At 31.7% G+C, this 27,846-nt stretch overlaps 1 protein-coding gene across 2 annotated transcripts in view; it reads left to right on the forward strand.

The window, feature by feature from the left end:
• LOC108906272 (plexin-A4) overlaps window positions 1–27,846 on the forward strand; it is a 93,289-nt gene that overhangs the window by 55,684 nt on the left and 9,759 nt on the right. For both annotated transcript variants that reach the window (XM_018709488.1, XM_018709486.1), the window contains 10 exons: window positions 8,070–8,170; window positions 13,941–14,070; window positions 14,123–14,285; window positions 14,341–14,549; window positions 14,600–14,933; window positions 14,987–15,333; window positions 15,389–15,621; window positions 23,769–24,054; window positions 24,111–24,359; window positions 24,954–25,997. In XM_018709488.1, coding sequence (XP_018565004.1) covers window positions 8,070–8,170; window positions 13,941–14,070; window positions 14,123–14,285; window positions 14,341–14,549; window positions 14,600–14,933; window positions 14,987–15,333; window positions 15,389–15,621; window positions 23,769–24,054; window positions 24,111–24,359; window positions 24,954–25,997 — 3,096 coding nt within the window. The remainder of the gene's footprint in view (window positions 1–8,069; window positions 8,171–13,940; window positions 14,071–14,122; window positions 14,286–14,340; window positions 14,550–14,599; window positions 14,934–14,986; window positions 15,334–15,388; window positions 15,622–23,768; window positions 24,055–24,110; window positions 24,360–24,953; window positions 25,998–27,846) is intronic.

Consider the following 27,846-nt stretch of genomic DNA (forward strand, 5'->3'; position numbering starts at 1 on the left):
GTATAGGATATCACCACAGAAAAGTGAAAAACCTAAGCAACAGATTTATTATCAAGAGTTCGTAGGTGACTTATAAGGTTGATATAATCTTACATCTGTTTTAATTCGCTTCCACATTCGTGAAATAATACAGATATTTGCAGTACGTTTTTCAATTTTTTAAACTTGCGTGATCTTTGCTAACACTCGAGCCTAGATACAGCCAAAGTCACGTTGCTTCGATGCTCTCCGTTTGCGTGTTAAAAATTATTGATTAAACCAATGATTATAAAAACGATTCAGGGGAAAACCGATGTTTTTTTTATGTATCTGTTGCATTTTCGATAAAATAGTACATTTTTTCTGAAAAAAGAAAACTGGAAAGACAAAATAAGTTAGTTGTGTTCGATATCAATTAATCGCACCTTTTTGGGGAAAACTGGTTTCACTTATTACATTTTGAATATGTACTTAGTTTTCAAAAGAACCATGAGATTCCTAAATTTAAAAATTGTTTAAATGGCATATCTAAAATATCACTGCCATTTATTCGTTTTTCAAACTTAAATTTTTGACCTTTTTATTATCAGTTGACCTTAACCTTGGAAATAAGATATTGCAGAAATTAATGTGATATTATTGCCGATTTAATAAATTAAAAACATTTTAGTCATATATACAAAATATTCCCGGATCATGTCACAATTAATTTTCCACACATCTTTCGATTCTGCAAGTTTTTAATTCATCAATATGCAGAATGTAACTTATCGAGTATAATTTATCATGCACGTGTGTTGATAATTCGACTTTGAATTGCACTGTGATTCAAAAACTATTTGATGTATGTATTTTATTAATAATTATAATGCGCAAAAAATAGTATATTTTACTGTATTATATGTTCGAGATATGTCCGTTTATTCGTTTATTTACATTATTAACTTATTTTTACTATACGATATTAACTCTTATTATTAAGCTCTGAATGAACTAAAGATGCATCAGCGTCTCCTTTTATTAAATCGGTAAAAGCTTGCTCAACTAAAAATAGATCGTTTCCCACGCGCGCGGCAAAAAAACATCAACCATGTGTATAGATCGTAGCCAGATTGTAAAATCTTCCGTTTTATAAAACGCCTAGGCGTTTTATAAAAAGCGGTTAGCTCAAATCTTCGTCGACTGCGTTATTTTACTAGTTACCTGGCCAGTCGTTTTGTAAAACGGCGGAAGTTTTACAAAATGAGAAACGACATGCGGCCAAATCGTCAAATGTTTAAAGTCGATAGGTTAAATTTTTTACAATTATTAACAACTTCAACGGGATACTTTTTATGTTATAATTATCCATATACCATCCTAATGTAGATAAAAACATGGATGTCATTTCTAAATAAACATACAATATACAGTGTATCTCACGATTATGTCATATTCTCTTGAGGCGGAAAAACTGTTTTAATTGTAAATTTATTTTTTCCTTTATAAAAATGTTTGCTTGTCTCAAACTCTTAAAAGTGTTACTGTCTATTTTATATGTAGGGTCAAAATTACAACAATCTCGAAGGGTCACTAACATTAAGAGATATTGTTAGGAAATCCAAAAAGGCTGTAAAAGATTCAATTGTTTTACCTCCTTTCATAAATTGGCTTGTACACCCCTATGACTCCCGTAATTAAGCCGAAAACTGATTAACAAATGTTATTTTATTAAAATCCAATGAATTCAGATCGGGATTTCTGTGAGAACTCGATGGAAACACATTCGACGCAATCGCCTGCCAGGAACAGGAGTCCTATACTATAACCACAAACAATTTTATGTTATTCTGATTACAATAGTGAGTTCCAAACTTCGTTTTTATGGGGATCAAGGAGTCCAATGAACAAACATCTTTTAAAACCGCTTTCTCGCCGAGATCTCTTCTAGGAAAGAAGAATTTTCAATTACGGATTGGCCAGAGCCAGAAATTACACAATTAGTTATTGAAGACTACTCGGAAATGTGTGATATCAAATCACCTTCGATAAGAAAATAAAAGGACACACAAAATGGATTAAAACGGAGAATGGCGAGACAGACAACGAGGAAACCGCAGAAATAATATTCTCGATTCGAACAAAGTAGAGAAGGAAAAGTTATCTGACAAGATGGTATGATGCAGAAAGGAAAGACTTGAAAATAAGAACAAGCGTGGATGTGAATAACATGTGTATGTGAATAACATGTGTATGTGATTTGAATTATGTATTTTTTTTTTTTTTTTCAATGTAAGATAAAAAGTAGTTTTTATTGTCTGCCTGATTGTTTTTACATCACCGAAACAATGTTGGCGAATGAAGCTATTTGAATTTCTCCACCGAACTACTAAAAATTCTTCATATTTCTTCACAAAATTCAACTGGGGAACCGCAATACAAAATTACAGTACCACGTCTGGTTACAAAGCCATCACCCATTCCAAGCGACTATAATCGAAAGATGGGCTAAATTGAAAAAAACTATGGCGGACTTAGATACTGGATATTTGCGGACCCATCAAGGAATGGGATCGAACGTCGACTCTGGCACCTTGCAATTCCGCAATCAGGGACGGATACGACTCAAGATTTCTAATTGGATTTGGATTTTCTAATTGGATTATGTACAAGTTTTTCCTCTTCGGAATACAATTGTGCGACACACTGTATATTGTATGTTTGTTTAGAAATACCATACATATTTTATCTGTTCTTATCTATATTAGGATTGGCTTGTGAATAAATGTAATTTAAAAATACTATATTAAAGTATTAGAGTATTATAAAACTACTGAAACGGGTCTGCCAGAATGTAGAACAGGTGATGATTTTAAATATTTTAAAATTTGACCGCGTGTTGTTTGCCGTTTTATGAAACGTCCTGCCGTTTCAGAAAATGACTAACCTGGTAGTAAAATAACGCAAAGTCAACGAAGATTCGATAATCTGACTGCTTATTCGTTTTATCAAACTACGGATTTTAAAATCTGGCTCCGACATATTTACGCATTGACATAATTCTCTGAGTAATTGTGAGAGAAAATGGCTTATCAATTATTCTCTTTGATTCGTAGTCGACATCCGGGATGGCTCATGTTCTCAAATATTAATTTCTTTGAAACAGCCGAATGACTTATCAGTGATAAATGTTTAGGCTGCTTCAAGGAAATTGATATCATTTCTGTGCAGGGTGTTTGACAATCTTAGAATTATTTTTTAATGTCTTTATTTTAAACCAAGCGACGCAAAAAAGTAAAGAAATGATAAATGAATACTGGGCTTATTTAATAAGTGCGAACATGTATTGAAAACTGCTGAAGCCGAAAGCATATGACAGGTTGTAGTCTCACATGATACATCACAGTAAGTGTTCGATGTTATCACAAAAGCAAGTTCGTCGCATTAAAGCTAATTTAAAGAAATGCCTAGTCGTCGCTTTAAGGCCGATAACACACTTTGGCGTCGAGCCGCAGTGGCACAACATAGCGTATTATCAATTGGTACCACTGGTACACGTATTTATATAAAAATTCAGTGGATCTGGATTTAATGGATCTTTCTAATAGTGACGTCGCATACGCCAAATAATAGGCAACCCCATAGAATACACATTGTCGTGAAGAATTTCTCAATTTTTTTACTAGATCGATTTTCGACCTGATGTACTTTGGTCATAAGTGCCAAAAATGTCTTTTTTGTCATGACCCTAAAAATCGCGATATTCTGGCAATATTAGAAATATTTAAGAAGTTTCAAACCCCAAGTGACAAACTAAAAGAATTATGGAATTTATGTTTTAAATTTATAGAATATTGACTTTTATAGTAAATAATAAATTAAAATTATATCGCTGTTACTGAACATGCGCATTAAAGATAATTTCATGTAAGAGAAGTAGCCTCGCAACAGGATATCATTCAAGAAAAGTTTGGTACTGGTTAAGAGGACGTCTATAAAACCCACTCGATAAACACACTGACACAGCACAATACCAAGAAAAACAATAAAAATACTTAGAACTAGAAAATGACAAGATTGAACAATTGATTGACACTATCGATTTGTGGTCTCATATTGGTTTAAAATCACTCAAAAATAATCCTTTAATATTTCGTCGGCGTACTTAATTAACACCCTGTATATTATTTCTTTAATTAAATGATATTAAATAAAATAACCTAAAAATGAAAGTCGTAACTTATATGAACGCTGAGAAGAAAAATTGATATTTTTAATTAGCATCAGTAAAATTTATTTAGAAATTTCCGTAATACAAGCGGTCTGTCTTTTTTTAAACAAAGATAAGATGTTTGTATGACGAAATATGCTGTTATTGCAATACTATTATTATTTTGTTATACCTAGATTAATAAACTAACTCTAAAAGATATTGGAATTTGGAAAACTGTACTATTTCTTATTATTTTAACGTTATAGGAGTTATAGAGTGTGTAATAAAGCATTAATTTCATCTTGTAGAGACAGTACATTACGACGAGAAAGTATGAAGGGAAATAGAGGTAAGGGATCTACTGCATTTCAGTGAATAGATAAAAAAGACAAAAAGACATGGCAATGTCAATATACATACAGACTCAATTTAATTCCGTTTATTGAATAAACATTGAAAAACACAACGAAGAATGGACAAAATACAATTAGTGAACACCGTTAAAATGCAACAATTTTGGATTAAAATTTAGGAAATTAAAATAAGTTGAATTCATCTATTTTTATACCACCTACGCTATCTATTGCCCAACAGTTTATAAATCCAATTACAGGAAATATAAATAAAGAAACGAATACATGAGAAATTCCTAAATTTAAAGGAATATAAAAATAAATACCTACCTGTACATACTTTGGCTATACCTATACAGCTGTTGCATTTAATGTTGACACAATTGATGGTTTGTACGAGGGTACGATTAATGTTACAAGTGTCGCATATCAAATTGAAACTTTTGCAGCTAACTCTGCCTGGAACTTAATTCTAGGAATTTGAAAGTAGAAATTGCTCAGTAGCAACGGACAATCTATATTATTATGAAATTTGTTAACGGGGATTTTTAAACTATTTATAATACGACTAATGTGTCACTGATAATGCTGTAGTGTGAGTATTTATTGGCGAGGGGCTGACCCACTTATAAGGGGGAAAGCGTTCCCTGTTAAAAACTACCGTGCAGCACACCCAGTAAAAAAGGTCACGGACGCCAATGTAACAACTATTTATCATATTATTAATGTAGGCGATACAAGGATGCGTGAAGTTTCAAGGCAAGTTTGTAAGATGTTCATAAGGCGTTGGAATGTAACATTTGCGTGAAGTTACATGAATGCATTTTTTAAATTTAAAATATAATTCCTAAGTTTGATAGAAGCCTTGTATTAGAGAATAATTTTTTGCCCCTTCCATAGGTCATAGAAAAAGAATATCTTATAAAAGTTGTAGACCATAAAATTCTACATAACTTCTTTTTGTACTATTAAAATTAACACGAGTTAGGGAGATTAGAATTTAAGGGATGATTTCAGAAATATAAAAAAATCATTAAAAAAATCAACTTCCGGTCTAGACCGGAAGTCGTAATATGGACCTTTCAATGGTCCCCTCGGTGCCCTACAATTTTTGTCTGGAACTTTTTTCGAAATAATCGAGTCCCACCGAGATATTATTTTGTCTCAATATAAATACTCACACCCGGTATATTGAAAGATTAATTGGATTAGTGCGGTCGCTGAGAATTTATTATTTTATAAAGATTGATTGAACGATTCTGTGCCTAGAGATTAAGCTTAATTTTAAAATGTGCTATTTATAGTTCGTCGGCTGATTATTAGTTTTTTCTTTCATCATTTTTGCTCATATTGTCATTTTAGTGCCATAAGATATTTTAAAATTGTTTTAATCTCTGAATCAACAAATCAGTGCATATGGAAGATAAATTCTCTAAATTATTCATTTAATTTTTTTAATGGAGATCAAAGTGACAAAACAAAATATAAGTAGAACAAACCAATGATCGTGTAAGTGACGTTGTCGTTTACACAAAAAAATAGAAAGAACTGTTTTTATGGCCCGTCAGTTGTCTATCATGTGACAATTTCTTTTTTACCTCTGGTAGTTTTTGAAATGAGAATATTTTTTTATTCTCTGATTCACGTCATAAATATAATTCTCTATTTTATTTGTTATTTTGTGAAATATTGAAACCGAAAATTTTCTGCACTTAAACTTGATGTTTAGTTTTTTTTAATGGGCAAACGTTTTGGTTTTTGCATCAGACATTTGTTTAAAAACATGTGTACGTGAACATTGTAGGTTTGGATTAAGCTTTAAACCATGAGTACGGTGACCATATCTTTTTTCAGAAAAAAAAGTACAAAATTTAGAGAAATTAAACATAAATGCAAAAATATTTTATAAACGCAAAATATATCTTTTTATTGGACAAAACTATCTTATTTCCATTGAAAATAAACACATAAAATAACTAAACATAATTTAGTTATTATTATTATTAATTAAAGTATACTAAACTAACAAGTTATAATTTTTTTTGTACTGAAAAAATAAAAAGAAATATTCTACTCATACATAAATTTGTGCATAAACGGTAAAAGTGGTTTATGAGGATTATTACGTGTTTTAAACATTGAAAATTAATTTCTAAAAAACGAAATGGTCAATCGATTTCAAATTTAAATGTCTATCGTTGGCAATTAGATAGAAATAAAAGCATTGGGTACTATCGAATGTTATATCATATTATCTGAACGCATTATTTCATATTAACTGAACTCATAGTGGGTCAATATTCAAGTAAAAGTGCCAAAAGAAATTAACTGAGAACAATATATCAAGATATTTGTTTAAAAACAGTAAAAAAATAAAAAGCTTCCTCCTTTTTTTTAAAAGAAGTACATTTGCATGTCCTTAGAAAAGTTTTAAAGTACATTAAGACCTTATTTAAAAGTAAGTACTGTCTTAAATAAGTACATATGGCTACCATAACCATGACAGTAAATAATCTGATCAAAAAATTTAGCAAAACTGATATTGTGGTTGAAGTACATAGTTGCAAAATGCATGGGTTTTCTCGGTTTCAAACGTGGTAATAGACCTTTTTAGTAGTGACGTCACATACGCCAAATAATAGGCAACCCCATAGTGCACATTGTCATGAAGAATTTCTCAATATTTTTACCAGATCGATTTTCAACCTTATGTACTTTGGACATAAGTGGCTTCTTTGTCATGACCTTAAATATCGCGATATTCTGGCAATATTAGAAATATTTAAGAAGTTTCAAACCTCAAGTGACAAACTAATAGAATTATAGAATTTATATAATTAAATTTGTAGAATATTGACTTTTACAGTAATAAATTAAAATTATATCAACGTTACTGAGCATACACATTAAAGATAATTTCATATTAGCGAAGTAACCTCGCAACAGGATCAGGATATCAGTCAAGAAAAGTTCGGTTGTGGTTGTCTATTTCTAATATTAAAAATTTTTTGCCTTGTTAACACAACCTCGTCTGTCTAAAAAATATTTCGTGTAAACTGAGTTGTTGAATACACTTAACAAACTTGTTCACAAAATTTGCAGGTCCTAGGACTTCCTTGATCTGATAATGGTACGGATGAAAGAAATTTTTACATAAAATTATTAACATCATGATTCTTGTAACCCAGAATTCAGCAAAGAGTGTTCTTCGACTAGTTAGTAGAACTTACAAAGAAAATGTTCATGCATGCTCCTGTACACATAATTTTCTTGCATTACAATTTTAAGTAGCACATTCAGACTTACTAGCTGAGTCATTGAACTAAACCGACAACTACAAAACAAATGGGAATGATGACATAAAAAATACTTTCCTACAATTTTATATTGGTCTTTTACTCTTTTACCTACCTTTTGAAATATTGCCGAGTACTGATAAATCGCCCTGTATATTATACATATATAAATGAACATATGAAATGGTTAATTTCTATTTATTTTATTATCCTCAAGCCAAATATTTTTAATGACTTTCTTTTTACTAGGTGTCTAAAGTTAAAGTACAGGAATGTACTGTTTACAGAAATTGCCTGGAATGTTTAGGAGTGAAGGATCCATATTGCGGGTGGTGCTCACTGGAGAACAAGTAAGTAACTTTATCTTATACTTGTCATTATCAGTTTCGTAATTAGAGATCTATGTACAGGGTGTTTCAAAACGAACCTGATATCAGCTGTGGAGCCACTCCACACACTCCTGTCCAAAGTGGCGGCTGTTCACATTCATTATTCTATTATAGTCTTTTAACACGCTGGAATATAATAATTTAAAAATGTGTTTTTATCGTAAAACAATTTGTTGTCTAATTGTAAATAATAGTCAAAAAGTGCAAAGCAACAAGATTAATTTTCTATCTAGTGGTTCTCAGGATCATCAACATTTGGTAATGCACAAGATTACCTGAGATGTACAGAAGACTAATAAAAACTTACAATTATAATAAAATAAATAAATAATTATCGGCAGCCACCAGTAGTTAAAGTTCTTCCGGAAACATTGGTATTGAAAAATTCTGTTTTTAAAGCCACAAAGGCAATCAGAAAATAATGTAAAAAGAAAAAAAATTAGAAATACGGAACACCGCTGTACGAAACTTCAAATGCTGTCAGATAATCGAATTCTAATATTGACAGTAAAGAGGAAATCAATATTAGCAAATGGAAATTGATATTAATGATTTTAGTGACAGGCTGTGGTCCTCAACCGAACAATGATTCTGGATCTCTGTTTGAAGAAACAATTGTTATGTATCGACAACTGCTGCAACATCTTTCCATTATGAGAACATAGAAAGAAATATTTTAATAATTTGCAGATAAGGTTATATCATTTGATAAACTATTAATGTTCCATCCAATCATTCGACTCATCTAAATTATCTTTAATTTTGCGATGAAACATCAAATGTCAATCACAGACATTCATATCGCTACTGTATATTAAAAGAAAAGAACTATTTGCCAAAATGTTATAATTACCAACGGCACTTAAAAGATTGGATATTATTTAGTAATATACCGTCATAGAATAAAATTAATTATAAATACCAGTAAGATTAGAACAATTGATGCTAATGTAATGCGGAATTAACATTACATTTAAACTGTATAAAGATGTGTTAAAGTGATCTAGATGAGTAATCTTTATAATCCTTTTGTAACATGCAACTTGGTGAAATATTTGCATAATTAGTACAAGATATAATATAAAAAACGTAAGCGTATCTAGAAAAATATAAATGTAGATTGAAACTAATTTTGCTAATTAGGAAACATGAATTAACACCGTTGTTAAGTAATTTAATCAACAATAAACGTTGTTAAAGATGAATAATTTAACTAATCTGTTTTCCTGCTTTTTACCAATATACATACAGTGCGTTCATGATGGAAGGAACAAATTCGTTTAAAATTCAGGTAATTATTTTGTGGAAAAATACTCCTAAAGGGGTTAAATCTGGTGACCTTGGTGGCCACTCAATAGGATCTCTGCATCCAATCCATTTATTAGGGAAAGTTAAGTTGAGACATTGCAAAATGATCGTATTAGAACCATATGTCATTATGAGGAATATCTGAATCTTGTGGATTAGGAAACTTAACAGCTAAAGAGGGGATGAGTTTAAACTGATGAAAGTCTAAGTAGCGTTCTCCATTTAAATTTTCTTCAAAAAGGTCCAAGAATTCAGTTTTCGACTAAACCTGTCCAAACATTTATTTTTTTACGATGCTGTGTGTGACAGACTTGTGTCCAACGAGGATTTTCAGTTGCCCAGTACCTGCAGTTTTGTCTGTTTAAGTGTCCATTTAAAACAAAAGTAGCCTCGTCAGAAAAAATATTTCGGGTGAAATCTAAGTTTTGATTATTCATCTCACATCTGCTCACAAAACTGCGTCTTCTAATAGTTATGTATCAATTAAACCTTATAAAGATGATATTTATTTTTTTGGAGTATTTGTGACAGATCCTGATAACAAATTACAATTCCTGGACATTCTAGTAAAACGTCCAGTTTAGAATCTTCTTGGAGGTCGATCAGGATGAATTACATTAAATAAATTACGCACTTCTTGTTAAGTACGCACTCTGTTTCCGAAACTAATCATCATAAGTACTTCAATACGTTCTTTCTGAGATAAAGGTATTTTTAGACTGAAACGTAAAACTGACAAAATGACACTGACACACTAAACGCCGGTGATAGTTTGGTTTTTATTGTCACAAAATACTACATCAAAATGGTCTAGGGTTCAACGAATGAAAGACGATTAATACGAAGAAAATTGTTTTGCTTAAGATAAAAATTGACATGCAGGGTGTTTTTGTTGTGTTGCAATAGTTTTCTAATCGAGAGATTGTTTCTGAATTTCAAATGCTTTTTTATTTTTTGTATTACCTCTGAACACTCAAGACCAGGAACGTAAGATTTATTTCAGTCATTAATCATTTTAACTTTTGGTATATTTATTTCTGCCGCCCTCGTTATTGAATTTTGAAGTGTGTCGTTATACAGATTTTCAATTGACAATTATTAAATTTATTTTCGGGAATTGAATTGCCAATTCGTTTCCTTGAAATTTCTATGATTTGAATTATTAATAATCTCATTTTCTTTTACACTATCCAAACTAAATTTTATTGGGAAGTGATCACTGATCACTATTACCTAAATAGAGATAATAATATTAGTTTCAAGCTATCTTTACTGCGAGACATGAAAAAGATGTAATGCCTCCTGAGCTTGGGTTACTTCTGGGAGGGATAAATCTGTTTGGTGAGGGAAGGCTTCCATTTAGTGAATTTATTTTTATCAAATCTAAACCTTCCAAATTGGAGTCAATAATATCATTGAATTTTTTTAGCCTGAACATTATCTTTAAATTTATCTGTTTGTACACATGATTAGGTTTGATCCACATCTCATTTACGTTAATTATATCCATGTCATGGGTTATAAAATTAATCAAACTATATTTATTTGAACTTGTACTCCCGATTATTATTTTTTTTAATTAAGAAGAGTTAACATCATTTAAATTTGTATAAATCGATATGTCTCTGTCTTTGTATTTACTTTCCTTTTTTTTACAATAAGTATGCATTAATAAAATTTACTAGTTCTTTAACTTGTCTAGTGGCATGTTGTCTGTTATTTCATTAATATAAGATACTTCTTGCACATTACTATTACTTGTTATATTGCTAGTTGTTGTGTTAAAATTGGGAATGATGGTTAGGACGATCTCACATCTATTAAACGAAATTTTGAGTTTCAGGTAGAACATGGTTTAGAGAATTTAAACTTTTTTTCACTCGCGAAATTAGAGTATAGCTTCGATAAAAAAAGGAGACTGAAAGGGAGAGTTGAAGTATGTTATTCTATGATTAAAAATATACTCTATTAAAGGAAAAGTATATCTATTAAAACTATAGTAATTATATTTTAGTACAAACTATTTCTAAGGAATGGAAAAAACATATGTGCCCAAACTTAAACAAGAAAAAGACCTTTCTTTTCCTATTTTTGCTGTACTGACCGGTTTTGCATAAATTCTAACTACGGTATCTGTTTCAGCTGGTCAAAATACATCGAAATCAATTTTGGACTATGATTAAACAATTTTTGGGTCCGTTTTCACCCTAAATATAGATTTTGCAAGATACTGGCCGGTATTGCATAAATTCTGACTATTTTCACAGCTATTATCCCAGTAATGAGCTCTAATTTTGATACAGAAAACAAACATTTTACTTATAATAATGCATCTTCAGTATCAGTAATTCCTGAAAGAGAGGCAAAAGGTAAATAAATAATATAAGTTTACCAAGAAAACCTGAATCTCTAACTTTGAAATTAGTTTGGTTCTCGAATATACAGGGTGTGCCATTTAACACTCCCGCTGCTAATGTCTCCGGAATGCAGAAATTTATTTCAGTTCCGGAAATTGGGGTTGTTAGGTCCCTCGAATAGCTTCAAATTGCAGTTAGAATTGTTACTTAAAATCTTCCTGTATAGATGGTGTGGCGATATTAAAAAAATTTTTGATTCCTGGAATGTGGAAATGCGGTCCATCTGCAAGATCCTTAAATTATACGTAATTTTTGTAATATAGAGTTTTTCCCAATATTTACTTGTTTTTGAGACATGTCGACTTCAATATGCATTGTACGATGCAACAGGAAAATATATTATTTGATTTAAATCACACTGAGACAAAATATTCTTTTGAAATATTGGTAATGGCTTTATTCACACCACATACTAACTAACAAACAATAAAATATAAAAAAATAAATTAAATTTAAAATAATAATTGAGGTGTAGAAGTAGTTACTGAAGTAAGTGAAAATAAATGTTCAAAATTACGACATCAGCATTAATACACAATGTTAGTCTTCTCGTTAGTTCGACATTACAGGCTCTTAATAAAGTGTTACGATCTAAAGCCGCCGTAACTGCATAAATTTTATTATACAAATCTGCTATTGTCTTCTATAGGATTCTGATATACAGTGTTTTTTAAATGACTATAGAAAAAAATCCAATCGGGTCAAATTTGGTGAACGAGCCGGCCACCTAATAACTAGTATGTGGTGTGAATAAAGCCATTATAACAATATTTTTCAAGAATATTTTGTCTCGGTGATTTAAATAAAATGATATCGTACATTGCATATTGAAGTCGACATATCTCTAAAACAAGTAAATATTGGGAAAAACTTTATATTACAAAAATTACTCAAAATTTAATGATCTTTCAGATGGACTTCATTTCCACGTTCCAGGAATCAAAAAAATTTTTAGTACCGCCACGCCATCTATACGGAAAGATTTGAACCAACAATTCTAACTGCAATTCGAGGGACCTAACAACCCCAGTTTCCAAAACTAAAATAAATTTCTTCATTTCGGAGATATTGGCAGCAGGAGTGTTAAATGGCACACCCTGTAGATAATGCTACCTTTTCTTTTGTAATTCCATATTTTGTTGCTTCAGACCGAAAGAAACAGGACTTTACTAAGTTTTGACAAGGTGCATGGGCCTTCCTTTGAATTACTTTCCCAAATAACGATATGGATAGCCTCTTACATCTTTCTTCTTCAAAGAGCTCATTTCCAAATTGACCTACATACTTCTCTTGAATCAAATCCCTTTCAGTTTGAGTAACTTAAAAGATAATGTTTAAACAATACTCATATCTACCATTAATACTGTTTTATGACGAACGTCAGATATATCTAACTGATGAATAATATTGAAGTAAACCACTACTACAACAATGATTTCTGGGACATTATACTATATATGACTTCTGGCAACTGTAAAACATAACCATACATGATTTTTTAAAAATTATTGTTTTATTTAAATATAATAGTTGCATTATACTTGGAAAGAATTTTAAAACAGAAAAAATTTATTTACAAGATCCTTACTTTTAATGTTTTGATGATTTCCAGAATTTCACTGTATATTTTTTCCTTCAGTTGTTCTCTTCGAACTACAGATATTTGTAAGGTCTCCCTTTATTAACATTAAATGTTAGAGCAGATCTTTTTTTTAATAGATAATAAAAGCAGTAGTATAGTGACCATAGCACACAGTAAGATAAAAATGTCTATGGATAGAAGATGCTATTAATAATGAAAAAAACAAAAAATGATATTCAATTCAAAACATTATCGAGAATTATGTGTTCATCATGACCACCATTGTTGTTATAAATAAAATTGAATTTTTATTATATTAATTTCAAATACTATTAAAATTTTAAAAATTCCTTGCAAACCCCTACTTTATTACTTTTATTACAAAAATGTGTACATCTGTTAAACTTTTTTTTAATTATTTTAGATGTAGTTTACGAGCAGATTGCCAAGATGCCGCTAAAGATCCCTTATATTGGATTAGTTACAAAAGCGGAAGGTGTACAACAATAACTTCGGTAATTCCTAATCAGTTACAAAGGACCACTGCAAGAACGGTAGTTTTATAAGTTAGTTTTCTTATTGACGTCTATAATCGTATTTTTTTAGTTGGATCTCGTAATCGACAATTTGCCAACTCTACAAGGACATTTTTTATGTGCTTTTACGGCACTGGATAAAACTTTAATCACCAACGCCACGAGGAAGGGTTCAGGAGTGAATTGCACCACGCCGAGGACCGACACTTTACCTTCTATCCCGCCAGGACAGCGTAAGATTATCGGAAATAATTAAAATTTCGTTTTTAATTATTCTTTACATTCTAGATCATTTCACTGCCAAATTATCGGTAAGAATGACGTCTGGACCGGATTTCGTTGCGACAAATTTCACTTTTTTCGATTGCAACACATACAGTTCTTGTACCCAATGTGTCTCTTCCTCGTTTCCTTGCGACTGGTGTGTAGACGGACACAGATGCACACACGATACTGCAGAAAATTGTAGGAACGATATTCTAGTGACTGGCGTTAGTGTAAGTAATGAATAAATGGATTATATTTTCGTTAATTAAAAAAATTGTAGAGGGCCGGACCCAGTTACAGATCAGGTCCTGCTTTTTGTCCAACAATTAACGCAACCGTGGGAAACTCACCAGAGATACTAGTAGCGTCCGGAATAAAGAAACCCATCAGGGTTAAAGTTCACATAATAGGGCAATTTATCGTCCAGACTAGATTCGTGTGCCAGTTTAACATTGAAGGTCGCGTAACAAGTGTAAACGCTCAGCTGCTTGGTGATACGATTTATTGTGATGCTATGGAATTTTCATATACCTCCCGGGCCCCTAACATTACAGCCACTTTTGCTGTGATTTGGGGCGGTTCGAAACCATTAGATAACCCAGACAATATTCATAGTAAGCAACTCGTCCTCTAATATAACACGTTTCTTTAAGACCGACATTTTCAGTTGTGATATATCGATGTCGTGACATGGCAGACAACTGTGGTATTTGCTTAGCCTTAGCGGAGAAATACGATTGTGGATGGTGTCAAAGTTCCGATCGTTGTGAAGTACAGGATCAATGCGAGAAAGGTTCAGCCGTGTGGTTAAATAGAAGTCAAACTTGTCCGAATCCGGAAATAACTTCCTTCAGTCCGGAATTGGGACCGTGGGAAGGTGGTACGAATATTACAATACAAGGAATTAATTTGGGGAAAAATTTTCAAGATATTTATTCCGGCATAAGTATAGCTGGAATTAATTGTCAACCGTACGAACACCTTTACATTAAAACCAAGCAAATCGTTTGTCAGGTATATCTAGTGCGTTTAATAATTCAATGAGTATATTCCGTTTTCTCTTTTTAAGGTCGACGGGCCTGGTACAAAAGAATTTCGTCAGGGTCCCGTGACGGTTAAAGTCGAAGATTACCGCGGGGAATCTAAAACTCATTACAGATTTGTCAATCCTAACATAACTGGTATTTCGCCCAGATATGGACCGAAATCTGGAGGCACCATGCTGCAAATTACCGGGGAATATATGAATGCCGGAAGTAATATCCAGGCATTTCTTGATGATCTTCCATGCAGAATACTCTCGTAAGTATTTGATTATAAAAATAATTAACAGAATTATGAAATAATACTTATTATAATACTGTCAGTTAATGTTTGTAAAGTCGAATATACTGTAGTGTCATTTGGTTAAGATTAATAGAAATAGAAATAGTTTTATTGAAAAAATATGTATTTAACTTGTGTTCTTCACTTTAAATTTAATTTGTGCTATTTTGAATATAAATTTGAGATAGTCCATAAAGTTTTTGTGCTTATTATAATCGTTCATCAAAATTCAAAGTATAAAAATTAATAACTCTCCAAATTGATGGGGTAAATTAGATTTTAAATTAGTTTACACATTTATTTTCCCTTCCTACTAGTTTCGGCTATTATGCCATCATCAGGGGAAAAGAAAAATAAAAGTAATTGGCTGCATAAAACTCTTAATAAATAACATCATAACTTTTGGGAAAAAATGAAAACATCAGTAAATTTTCTTTCTAGTCATCGTGGTAAATTGAGGACAAACAATAAGCAGCCAATTTTTTTCCAATGATTGACATATTTCATTTTTCTCGATGACATAATAACTGAAACTAGTAGAAAAAGAAAACAAATTGCTTCCTATTTACAGCAACGAAACATTTCTTATGAAAAGTGGTTTCAGTTAAATTGGCTGAAATTTTTATATGTTACAGGCTCTCTCAACCTGCCGATCAAAAGTCTCCATTGGAGCAATATCCAAAAGTTCATAGTTTTCGAGTTACGTTGACTTTAGGGCAATAACTCCGTCTTCGAAACTGCGAGTAGTTCTTTTGACTGCAGATTTCCGTTAAACTATTCTAGTTGATGGCATAAATTCTATAAATTGTAATAAAAAATTAAATATTTTATTAATTCCTTTATGCGTATGTATCCGTCACATATTAATGCAGGCAATGACCAAATCAAGATTCAGGGCTAAACTCCACCAGGGCGATTTACTATATTTTGACCCCCCCCTCCCAATTAACTTTTTTGTTTTAACAGTTGTAAAAAAATGTGAAATACAAAAGTTGCATGATTTTTTATGAAGTTTTCAAAAATGATAGTAGAAAAACAAATGAAGTCCAAACAAAATCGCCGCGGATGTTAAATTCGTTAATTTAAATGGAACCCTGTATATTTTTACATATTTGGATAAAACGTTTCCTATCGAGCATAGTCATATAGGGTCCATCTCTAACAATAAGTGAGATAATATTAAAAAAAAACAAAAAAGCTTTTTTGTATGTAAAAATATACGAGGTGTTCCATTTAAATTAACAAAGTTAACATCCGCGGCCATTTTGTTTGGACTTCATTTGTTTTCCTACTACCATTTTCGAAAACTTCATAAAAAGTCATGCAACTTTTGTATTTCAATTTTTTTATGTCTTAAAACAAAAAAGTTAAAGGGGGGGTCAAAGTATAGCGAACCACCCTGTACAAATATTTTTGGATCATGGTAGAAAAGTCACCCCAGAGGTGTTGGACGATTTTGCAACCTCCACGTGGTGCACCATGGGTAATGCAAATGCAAACGGCAAAAAATATTAAGTAACATTTTTACCCCTTCGAATACAGAGTTATTGATCTGAGGTCAATGTAGGTCGAAAACTATGAACTTTTGGATATTGTGCTAACATAAAAAAATTTCAGCCAATTTAAGTGAAACCACTTTTTCATAAAAGTGCAGGGTCCTTTGATTAACACAATTTACACGTACACTCACGTCACATTCTATTTAACATTTTACTTTTTTTTACTTTTGTTTTCATTTGAATTAAAAAATTATGTGGACTAAACTTGCAGGGCAATTTTTCTGATGAAAACTGAATGTAGAAAAACAATAATAAAAAATGTAACTTCCCCATTTCAGCATGGGTTTATGTAGAAGTTAACAGTTACTAATTTGTCAAGCATAATGCAATTTATATCTGAGAATCAAAGCTCCTTATTCGCGGGGGATGCGTTCCGAAAATGTACCGCGAATACGGAATCCGCGCATTCGGAGTGGCATTTTGTATGTTGCAAAATAATAAAAAAATACATAGTAAAAGTAATTTAATGAGATAAATTTTAACAATATTAATTATTATGATCAGGTTTAGGCAATGGTTTAAAGAACTTTCGATTTTTTCTTGTTTTGCAGCTATTAAAAGGCCTTTTAATTCGAATTGATATTCAGCTGTGGCATTATCAATTTGCTTCTATTCTTAAAAACAAGACTTCTTTCCATAGACGAATCAATTTTTACGAAGAAATCAAAAAATTCATTTGCCATCCGTAAACCTTCACTCAGGTTTTTTAAGTTTTACGTCACATTTATCAAAGGCCATAGTGGCACATGTAAGCGAACGAATAAGAAAGATCTGATCAAAACACCCTCACGAGTTTATTTTTGGCCATATCTTCCTTAGTGTTAGAGATAGATCTGTCGGAGTTTATATCATTGTAATCCTGGGAAAACGTACTTTCCAAATATGCACTGTGTCCTATTCAAAGAAAACACAATAATAAATATATGTGAAATGAAACGTTAAATTGTTTGTCTAAGTACAATTTTGAAGTTACATGATTATATCCTACACCTACAGCTTTGGCCTATATATATATTTTTTCTAATATGAAAGCGACAGAGATAGGTGAAGTCGAATGTTATGTGAGTAACTCTGTACAGTCCACATTAGAAGAAAGTGACTTTTAAGCTTACTGATGCAAGTTTGTTCAATTTTTTTTATTGTCTTATTATCTAAAATTAAACAATTCTATAAATAAATAATTTTAGGTAGTATATTTGTGGTTAGTCTATATAACATAATTTCATCCATAAATATCGATATCTTGGTATTGAGAGTTCATTAGTATAAGTCTTATTTATACAGTGTGTCCACAATGACAAAAAATTTTCGAGTTGAAATTTGAGCTTCTGGGCATCATCTCTGCTTGGCCTTAAACTAAGGAGTTCAAAAAATAAGTCCAATTAGGTGTTTTTACGATGAATTTTCAAAAATTGTCCTGAGTAAAGTACCTTTGTTTTTAAAAATATCAAAAATATTTACTTAAGAATGTTATTCAGAACTAAAAGTTTTCACAGATTGTCAATTTTCAATTTGATCGGCCAAGTCTGTTTTTTTTATTTTTAACAACAAAGTACAAATTCCTAATTATTTATTAGAGAAAAAAATTTAACTAATATAATAAACATAAATATACAAATAATATAATGGTAACTTTCAGTTATCAATAACTTTCTTAAGTAAATATTTTTGATATTTTTAAAAACAAAGGTAAAAACACCCTGTACATTAATTAATTGAACTAGTTTTTTCAACTTCTTATTTTAAGGCCAAGCAGAGATGAAGCCCAGTAGCTCAAATTTCAACTCAAAAAATGTTTGTAATTTACACCCTACGTGCACTCAATCCGTGGACACACTGTATGTAAATGTGTACAAAGAGTAATATAGTTGTTTTTGTGTGATCTCATCGTCTAATTATTAACCACAAACCATGATTATTATTTATTTATTTTTTTCGCCTTAACATGAATGTTGTAGAAACAAAGAAGGATTCTTTGTGGTTAAAAAACGTTAGTTTATTGTACTTTCCCAGACACGGCCTATCTGATGTTGCAAAACAAAGCAAATATCTTGGTGTTATTGTAGTAGTTTGTTGTCCCTATCTGCCTTCAAAAAATATTTTTGTCACAGTCGTATCTATTTAGTTGTAGTCCATAAATATGAAACAAATTCGATAGGATTTAGGGTTATCTCAAAAAATATAAGAATTATCAGAAAACCGATGAATACTCCTAGCCCCGATTTTTGAAAGAGAAGAAAAAACGCACAAACTACAGCCTACAATCTCTATTTCAGAGATAGCAAATGTTTTTCACACAACGGCAATTTTTACTAACCTTTGTATTCAGCATCTAAGTGTGGACTCTAAATACTTCAATAACTTTCTTACAGTATTTTTTGTAGTGGAAAAGATAATATAGAAACTTAACTTTGAAAAAAAAAAAACAACTGAGGCATTAATAATTAAAATGTTGGAGACCTTCAAAGAAATTACCTCCTACTCATGTTTCGAATAACTAACATCACTTTGGACAATAGCCAACAATTTATTTCAAGTGGCCTTCTTTAAAAATGAATTTAACGACCATATTTTACAAACAGAACATTATAGCATCTGCATTCAAGAAATTGGGTTACATCATAAAAATTTCCAAAAAATGTCAATGTCTGCACTATGATTGGTATACATTATACTTAATCGTTCTAAATTAAAAGCATCAGTACTCTGGAGCTCAGTTTATGCCAATCAAATTGCAACTTCGAAAATCACACATTAAATTTAGAAGAAAAAAGTTTGAACATTATTTTTGTTATATTTTTTATGAGGAAACCATTGGTGTACTCAGATTTTTTTACAAATCGCACACTTTTTCCAAAATTACATAAACATAAGTATTTTTTTAAATAGAACACCTTTCAAAATTTATAAAACCAAGTAATAGTCCTTCAACAAGCTTTCAATCAGTCAAAAATAAATTAACTATCAATATCAAACCACAAAAGACGAATACTAAATAAATCCATGGCCAACTGAAGAAATACATATACATTTTTTACATTTTTCTTCATTTAGGCAAATAAAAAGTATATATTATTATATATGGCTGAAAAGGTAAAAAAAATTGCTCAACGGGATGGCCAAATACAGGGTGTTCTATTAAAAAAAACTTATGTTTATCTGGTATCGGAAAAACTGTAAGCCAATGGCTTCCACATAAAAAATAGAACAAATGATGGACAAACTTTTTTCTTGTATTAATGACAACGGAGATGGAGAGCTAATGTAAATGGGCGATTTTTCAAAAAAAACCCTGTATATCTAAAACTAAAGATCTTTTGGTACCAGCGAATTAAACTCAAAAGAAGAGGATGGGACATCGTTATCAGATTTTTTGTATCTATCACCGTTTTGACTGTACCCTATAAAACTATCGAAAATCAACCACCCTGTATATATTCCCCTCAAGGTTTTGCACTTTAGTGTTTCAATATTCATGGCTTATCTAAAAGATCTGTTTCTCAAGTAATATTTTTGTATAAAGTTCTCCATAATATCGTAAGACTGTCCAGGTGTATTAAAAAACATTTGCATCAAAATAATACTCCCAATAATATAACCACAGCGCACGCTAACATTCTTGTAGCATCACTATTATATCAAAATATCTTCAAGTATATAGAAAATTATACTTATATATTTGTTTCATTCTATAGTTTGTTGGTTTTTCTTTTTATTAATATTATTTCATTTTTCTTTTTATTTATATTATTTCATATTTGTAGTTTTTTTCCATTCATATTTTCTATTTTTTGCATTTTTTAAATTTTAATTATAGACTTACCATACCCTATTATTGGACACTTACTGTTTGATGTGTGTCTTAAATGAATAAATAAATAAATTTATGTTTCATTTGATCAATTCATTTACTCTTTAATGCACATTCTTGTACTTCTAGTAAAAACTAAGTACATACTCACTTCCAACTAAACTACATAATTTTTTATGTATTGAATGTATAAGTATTCATTTATTCCAATTATGTAGAAATATTAGATATTTGAGATATGAATGTAATAAATTTCTCTGTCTACATATATGAGCACATTATTATTAGGTTTATTGAATAATGAATGTTATCCTGCTTGACGTAATAATTATCTCCTACTTAAAATATGAAATAAACAGGTACTTACTTAAACTACAACTTTTGTTTAAATTCATATTTCTAGATGTCACATGTCGAATGTTGCCCACTTGTTTATAGCGATATATATATATATATTGTGTTTTAATCACACTGATTCTTGCTTTTATAATATTACGTATTTGTATTTTATTGAGCTCGTTTTTAGTTGATATTTGTTTAATATATTTGAAAACTAGTGGACTGATGATAATCTTCATTAAGGCTGTGTTCAGCGAATGGTCGGACCGGTCAAAGTCGTACAGGGGACAAATATTTTGTTGGTCAGCCCAATCAGCTGATTGGGAATATCGGGCAGGTTTTAATACAGTTACTAAAGACCATTCAGCGAATTGTTTGACTAAAGAAGTTTGACCGAACTAGTCGGACAATTCGCTGAATACAGCCTAAATAAATTATGAGGTTTGTCTCAAATATTTGAGTAATAATTTAGAAACTGCTTTGAGTACATGAGTTCCTAATATCAGTTTGTTTTAATTTCATTATAGTTTTTTATTAGCTAAAAATGATGTGTGTTTATTTAATGCTTCTATTAACATTGTCTTTATGTGTAGTTGTGATAATATCGTGTATATATTAGTTTAAAAACAGTGGAGTTAAATCTATTTCATTAAGGCATTTATCTTGTAATTTTTTGTCTAACTATATCTTGTACATACAGGGGCAAGAAAATTTCCCATTCCTAAACGTTTATATTTTCATTAAAACATTCTCGCCGAGAATCAACAGGAAGGTATGAACATATCATTGCCAGGAAAGGATGAAGAAAAGTTGCTAGTTTAGGTTAGAAAGTGTATTAAATAGAAATAATCAACAGTAAAATAATTCCGCATTGCTGCACTGCACTGTACTGTTAGGCAACTTAACAACTGAAATTTATGACCTGTCGCCCAGTGTGGCTGTTTTGTGCGGCGTTTGCCTGCTCGCGCATTCTTCAACTGGTCGTATACATTTCTACCACCTGCACGTTTAGTTCGACCAGACCTGTATATGAGCATGGCTAAATAAATATGGGAACAAGTTTTTCAAATATTTCAATTCAAAGTTGCTACGTTGCGACTGGACCTGGTACATACTGCCTAGCTCTTTGGTCTTCAATTGAGATCGGAAAGACTACATAAGCGCGCGAATTTTTTCCACGGTTTCATGAGTTTCGGACGTAGAAGGCCGACCCGGGCGTTGAATGTCTTCGATCGACTTGTCGCCGCGATTGAATGGAAGGCATGTTTTTTATAATCTGTAAACAACATATCAAGCGGGAGAAGCCCGAACTACAAGAGCGGCGCGCGCAGCGGGTTTCCTCCGGTTATTTTTGGTCCCCCCCCCTGGTATATCTAAAGAATGACAGCTTTTTACACCAAAGTATAAATACATATCTAAATCTTACATTCATGTCTGTTCTAAATTTTATCTATATCTACTGCTACTTCTATTTGTCTTGAAATATTATTTAGTCTGTTTATTTGAAAGTACTGTTATTTTTTTATATAAAAGAAAACTATTTTTTTTTTAATAACATTTTAACATAACATATACGAAATATAGTACTTAACTAAATGACACATCATGACAGGTATAGGAATTGAAAATATTTTTTTGAATTTTACATACAGGATGTTTCAAAAAGGTGTTGCCAAACTTGAGAGGACATTGCGGAAGAAAATTTTTGCATATAAACCTCTAGTCAGATATAAGCAGTTTTGGACCTGGAGCAATTTTTGTCGCAAAAACGCAAAAATAGTAAATTTATAATAATTTTTTGAAAAGCACGTCGGTGATTCGGAAAACGTTGAGCTTCTCTAGCATCGCATCTTGCTTCGCCATAAATAAGATGCATACTCATCGAACGTAAATTGGTGCACTTGAACAACTTGGGAGCAAGATTTTGTCGCAAACAAAATAAATGTGAAACACTCAATTAGGTCCGATCATTTATTACATGACAGCTCTGTTCATTTGTTTCACTATTGCTCACAGCGTGACACAGATGATATTGCATGGCTAGATTAGATGCGTACAATAGAGCTTTTATCACACAGTTGGGGATAAAATCAATTTTTACTAACATGTGCAGGACATGCAGTTGGTAAACACTTATCAGAAGAGATAAATGTGTTTATTTTGTTTCAAATGATTTTTTTGGGTTTCATTACTTTTTTGTACAAAAATTGCTCCAGGGCTTTGAAAATTTGCCACGAATTCTTCACTCTGCGTTAACGCGATTGGTTGATAGAAAACTTGTTTGTAATTGGTTTGTTCTAAAATACAAAGCCGAGATCTAGACGCTTGTCTCTATATCCCCTTCAAGTTTGGCAACACCTTTTTGAAACACCCTGTATATGTACTAGTGTACACTTAACTGCATTTATTTTAAGGACTGATCAAAACCAAGCTTTATGTATAACAAGTGCATCTGAAACAACCTCGAAAAGGGAGTTAAAAATGAAATTTGATAAAGGTGATAGATTTTTGGAGAACATAAAATTTGAGTATGTAGAAGATCCAGTTATTGAATCGGCGGAGTCAGGTGTTGCGAGTCAAATTAAAGTTCCTAAGGGTATTCCAGCTGGTGGTATAAAAATATCGGTAACAGGAAAAAATTTAGCCTATATTCAGAAACCCCAGATGTATGTTTTTTATGAAAATAAAATGTTTATTAGTGTAAGTAAATTTAAAAAATACATATATTTTTGTACCTAATAAGTTTTAATGTGTAGGAATGTACTGTTCTCAGTAACACTAGTATGATATGCAATAGCCCTGTCATTGATGCTGCCGAAGAAGTTAACTTGGATGCCGATAATCCGTTAAAATTAGAGTATGGGTTTAGGATGGACAACGTAACAGGAGTACAGAATTTAACACTCAACAAGGACTTCAATCCTTTTCTTCTTTTCCCGAACCCCACATTTATACCGTTCGAAAAAGAAGTGAAATATTACAAATCGGATTATCTTAATATTAACGTAAGTACAATAGATATGTTTTCAGCAAGGTTGGCAAATATCATGATATTTATATAAATATCAAATATCTTGATATATTTCCCATATATATCAAGTTGATATTTATTTTTTTTAATTAATTAGTTTATAATATTATAGTAGCGAAATAAAATTAAGAAACTATTTAGGTAAATATTTTTATTCCAAATATAAAAAACAAGAACGAAAAAATTCTGAAAATATTTGCGTGAATATTAGGTACTACGAAAACTAACCAATTTACAGCAAAGTCAACATAAATTATTAAAAGAAATACAAACACACAGCACCTGCTCGAGTTGACTAACACCTGGAGAAATAATGAAATAAAAATATTCCTTCAATTTTAATTTATTGAAAAATTCGGGGAATCACATAAATAAACGTTCGTCAACGATTAGCATATGGTTTTGCTGCCATCTGTTTTAGCAATTTTAAACCAGTAGGAATCATTATTTAAATTTTTATAAATATCATGATATATATCAAGGAATAAATATCGTGATAGATATCAATGATATATATTATGCCAACCTTGGTTTTCAGGTAAATCATTCTGGTAATAAATTATTTTAGGGTCAGAACATCGACCGGGCCTGTCAAGAGTCCGACGTTGAAGTAAGAATTGGTAAAAGTTCTTGTAATGTCACTTCTTTATCGCGACAGCAGTTGACGTGCCGTCCGCCGGAAACACAACCTCAAGCCGTTAACGACCAAGGTTTACCCAATGGGGAGGCTTTGCCCGAAGTTATCGTAATAGTAGGCGGTTCGTTGAGATATAATATCGGTGTACTCTCTTACTCTTCCCCGCAAGGACTTAATGGTCCGATTACGAAACCAACGTTGTACGGGATAATCGGTCTAGGAGTGGTTATTTTTGTCGTTTTTATATTATTCTTAATTGCATACCGGAGGAAATCTACTGAGAGCAATCGTGTTTTGAAAAATATGCAGGAGCAGATGGATATATTAGAACTTCGCGTGGCGGCTGAATGTAAAGAAGCTTTCGCGGAACTTCAGACTGAGATGACGGACCTTACTGGAGACTTAACTTCTGGTGGTATTCCGTTCTTGGATTACAGGACATACGCTATGAAAATATTGTTTCCGAACGTAGACGATCATATTGTTTTGCAGTGGGAAAGACCCGAATTGCTTTGCAAAGAAAAAGGGCTACGATTATTTGGTCAGTTGATCATGAACAAAACATTTTTACTTCTCTTTATTAGAACGTTAGAAAGCAATAGGTATTTTTCAATGAGAGACAGAGTGAATGTGGCCAGTCTAATAATGGTCACATTACAAAGTAAAATGGAATATTGTACGGATATTCTTAAAACTTTATTAGCTGAATTAATAGAAAAATGTATGGAGAGTAAAAGTCACCCGAAGTTGCTCCTAAGAAGAACGGAAAGTGTTGCAGAAAAAATGCTTAGCGCTTGGTTTACATTCCTTCTGTACAAATTCTTAAGGGAGTGTGCCGGCGAGCCACTATTTATGTTATTTAGAGCCGTTAAGCAACAAGTTGATAAAGGACCAGTGGACTCCATTACATCGGAGGCCAGATATTCTCTCAGCGAAGAAAAACTTATAAGACAATCAATAGATTTTAAGCCCATGGTAAGTAATTACATTTACAGAACTGTTAATAAATTATAAATTAGTCAGTGGTGGTTGGTGAAAATTAGAATGGTTATAATTCGACAATGAAGTATGAGACTCATACCATTTTTTGGGGTATGATATCTAGGCCTATATTGAGAACATTCATATTAAAAAAATTGTGAAATAAAAATTTCAAATAGGGGTCATCTACCTTGAAATCTCAAAATGGGTTGAGCACACATTTTCGACTAAATTTAGGACAAAAAACACCGGACTTTACCAAGGTACCCAGGGATTCGCTGATTCCGATACGGAGGTCGGTTAAGCTCTCACTTCAGGTTCAAGGTCATTTGAATGTCAAACAGAAAAATTCATACATAGGTTTTTTGGGTCCATGGATCTGAATCCAATGTCAGTTGATCTCTATCGCCTCATGTTCAAGGTCTTTTGAAGGTTAAAATAAGGAGCTGAAAAAAATTGGAGAAAATTTTTGCGAATGCTCACACGCCTACTTTTTTCTGTTTATTTGTCTGCCTTTTTACCTGCACACCTGTTCATTTGCTTGTTAGTCTGTATTTATCGTCCGCCTGTATTTTTTCTGTCCATCTACCTGACATCCTGCCTTTCTGCCAGTAATTTTGCCTATCTTCCTGTTTGACTAAATCTATCTGTCTATCTGCCTCCTTGTCAGTTTGTCTTCTTACCTTTCTAACTACCATCCTCTCTCAGTTTTGCACAATTGTACAAAAACTAGATTAAAAAAACTTTTGAAAGCCTTCAACAAATAATTCGCAGAAAAATGTTAAATACAAAAGTGTCAGGATTTCTGCCTGACTATCCGATGATGACCTTGACATTGACCGTGACCTTGATCATTTTAAGGTCAACATTTTTCTCTAAAATGCTCTCCGCCGAGTTATTCTGTCGTTCCTGTACTTTTGTTAGTTTGACCTTGTGGGGGCCCCAAGGTCAAAGGGGAGGGGTCACTCAAGATCATGTCTGAATGTAAAATTTTCCGCTGTTTTCATTTCTGGAGTCAAAAGTATTGGGTCCCATTTGAAAAACAACATTCGACCTTGAAATAATCTTCAAGGTCAAGGTCACCAAGGAAGGAATAGCCAGGGAGAAATCCTGAAACTTTTGTATTTAACATTTTTCTCTGAAATGCTCTCCCGCCGAGTTATTCTGCCGTTCCGGTACTTTTGCTATACCCCGTATAATGAAAAACACATAGTAGGTATTTAAAAAAAACTAATTCTTTATAAAAAGATAATTCCAGCGTTTTTTGTGCTTTCCTAATATCTTTGAAAGCAACAAATCTGCAAGCGAATTAGGTATTAATTGCACTTGATAACCTTGTAATACGGTTTTTTTCCCGTCTTAATATGCAAAAAAACAAAGGGACTATTATTACATTTATAAATTGAATTATTCTTTGACTAGAATTGGCCAACTGTATGTTAATATTAGGCAGAGATAAGGATATTTAACAGGAGTTTTACTGTTTAAAAAATAATTTAAAATTTCCTTTGAATATGTTAAATAAAAAACACGAATTCAACACTTAACACAATAATTTCTAGAATAATGAGCTGCTGGAACTGCACCACAAATAGTATCAGTGGTCTAATAAAGATAGATAGTTGCAAGAGCAATACAGTGGGAGATGCGCTTTACTGAGAATGCAGAACCATGTATAGACTGTCAGTTATCTTCGACAATGCACAGCATATTTGATATTCATTATTTCTCTTGTTTCCTGTAATGATAAAGCATCTCTAAGATAGGCACCGAACACAGATTTTAAATCTGTTAATTTTAATAAAATAGTGATTTATTTTATATAATAACGCACACATTTTTT

The sequence above is a fragment of the Anoplophora glabripennis genome, unplaced genomic scaffold, assembly GCF_000390285.2.
Source record: "Anoplophora glabripennis isolate ALB-LARVAE unplaced genomic scaffold, Agla_2.0 scaffold32, whole genome shotgun sequence".
Lineage (NCBI taxonomy): Eukaryota > Metazoa > Arthropoda > Insecta > Coleoptera > Cerambycidae > Anoplophora > Anoplophora glabripennis.